Source organism: Stegastes partitus, unplaced genomic scaffold, assembly GCF_000690725.1.
Source record: "Stegastes partitus isolate 25-593 unplaced genomic scaffold, Stegastes_partitus-1.0.2 Scaffold0, whole genome shotgun sequence".
NCBI classification, from domain to species: Eukaryota; Metazoa; Chordata; class Actinopteri; family Pomacentridae; genus Stegastes; species Stegastes partitus.
This window is the reverse complement of record NW_007577731.1, coordinates 2,515,950-2,518,011: the sequence shown is the minus strand read 5'-3', so window position 1 is coordinate 2,518,011 and position 2,062 is coordinate 2,515,950. Positions and strand designations below refer to the sequence as shown.

The 2,062-nt window shown below is 48.3% G+C and overlaps 1 protein-coding gene across 1 annotated transcript in view; it reads left to right on the top strand.

The window, feature by feature from the left end:
* The first annotated feature begins 270 nt into the window (after positions 1 to 270).
* slc1a7a (solute carrier family 1 member 7a) overlaps positions 271 to 2,062 on the top strand; it is a 42,279-nt gene continuing 40,487 nt past the window's right edge. Inside the window, exon 1 of the mRNA XM_008291003.1 lies at positions 271 to 411. Within this exon, the coding sequence (XP_008289225.1) occupies positions 271 to 411 (141 nt within the window). The remainder of the gene's footprint in view (positions 412 to 2,062) is intronic.

Genomic DNA, 2,062 nt, shown 5'->3' with positions numbered 1-2,062 from the left:
TACTTTTTTTTTTTTTTTTTTTTAAATTCTCTCTCAGAAAAACTTCTCCACCACCAGCCTGCCTGTTTCCTCCCACCTGCCGCGTCCACGCCCTTGGGTTCCCTCCAGCGCGGTGGCAGCTGTTGGCTCTCTGCTGGCTCTACATGGCTGAATAGGTGGTTTTTAAAACAAAAAAAAAAAACAAAAAGGGCGGAGGGGCTTGCTCTGGTGGGTTTACCGAGCCGAGGGGGGTCGCGAAGTTGCAGTCAGGACCGGGACACAGGGAGGAGGATGGCGGTGGCTCTGGACGAAGTGTGGGGGCGGGTGAAGAACGTCTGCAAGCAGAACGGGCTGCTCATCCTGTCGGTGCTGGCCGTGGTCATCGGCTGCCTGCTGGGCTTCTTCCTCAGAGGCAAGCAGCTTTCCGAGCAGGTCAGTCGGGTGCTGAATGTGACACCCCTCTCCTTGCTTCACCCCACCTCCTGCCTCCTTCTTAATGGATCCAGACACCCCGACTCCCACCCAGCAGATTACCCGACTCCCTGTCCCCTTCATCCTCCATCCAAGCGCCGCACAACAACATTTCCAAAAGCATCCACTCTGCGAGGGCTCGGTACTTACTTACAATCGTTCCCCGGAGGCTTAGCCATATCCGCTACATGCCTAACTCCAACCTTTGCCCTAATCTAGCCATAATTCTTACTGTAACCTTAAAAGCAAGCCTTAACCCCCAAATTAATCATTAACCATGTGGGGAGTTGATGTTTGTGCCCAGATGGCCGATAAGTCCCCAAAATGGGATAAAATACACACAACACACTCAAACCGCACACACACAGTTTAGTAAACCGGCTTCTCTGCGCCGCTCTAATGCCGCCAAAATGTAGGTTTCGTCATCGCAGTCGGCCTCAGAGAATAAAGGACGATGGCTGTTCAATTACACCACGAGGTTTGGCGGTAGAAATTGCGAAAGGGATTCGAAAATATATCAGAAAGCCTCCAGGGGTTTGAAATAAAACACTTCATGAAAGTGGTTAGCTGGAAAATCATTAAAGTTCATTCAGAATCCTATCTGCCCGCTGCAGAGGGCGAGCTGTAATGGAAAAGGACATCCCTGGGCGCCAACGAGCTGTTGGGGTTTTTTTTTTTTTTTTGCTTTTTTTTTATTTATTAAAATGTAAAACGGCATCTCATTAGTCGCCTGTGGCCCGAGCGAGGGGATTGCTGGTGGGGAGATTAGTTGTCAATCGCGCACAGAAACATCAAGTCATAGCATCACTTATATAATTCACACTGGGCTGGATGTGAAGTGGAACGAAACGCAGGAAGGCCGCTGAGGAGGCAGTACATTCACATGCAGGAGGTGTTATTTTAAAAGAGCGTTGAAAAAAATTACTTTCAAATTGCACGTGGAGGAGGTGGATGCACGCACGCTTGTATGTGAGCAGCTGTTTGCATGTAAGAAAGAAACAGGATTCAAACCGAGGAGTCAGCGTGCATGTGAGCAAACTACGACTTTACTGCGAGAAAACCTGAACACTCAGAGAGCAGCCGGCCACAGATAAAATCACTTCATCCTCCCACATAACATGAAGATGTACATGTTTAGCTGGAAATTAGTGCATGAAAATGTGCACACTATATCTGTGTTTTCTATGATTGCTGCCTATTAAGGGTCACAGCGGTCGTGAGAAGCACTGGGAGGAATTCATTAACCGACAGGATGCTTGTGTTGCTCGGTGGCTGCAGGTTTAGATTCACTCTGCAGCGGTGGACGCTGTAAGTTTAAAAAAAATCCACCGCTGGGCTCAACCTGTCTGAATAATAGTAGTTTTATTTAAAATAATGTTGTTGCGGTGTGTTTCAAAGTTGAGCTGCCTGAACTGGCTAACAGAAGGTTGATCAGGGAGGGGAGGCCAGGAGTGACGGCTGGTGGCCAACAGCAGGACGGAGGATTGCTAAGGCTAAGAAGTAGGAGTGGAGGTAGCTCAAAGTCTTCTCCTTTGGGAGCTGTTTTGTTTTTCTGGGCTCAAACACTAAAAAAGCAAGTGTATGCCTGTAGAAGCCAATAACGTAATAACAG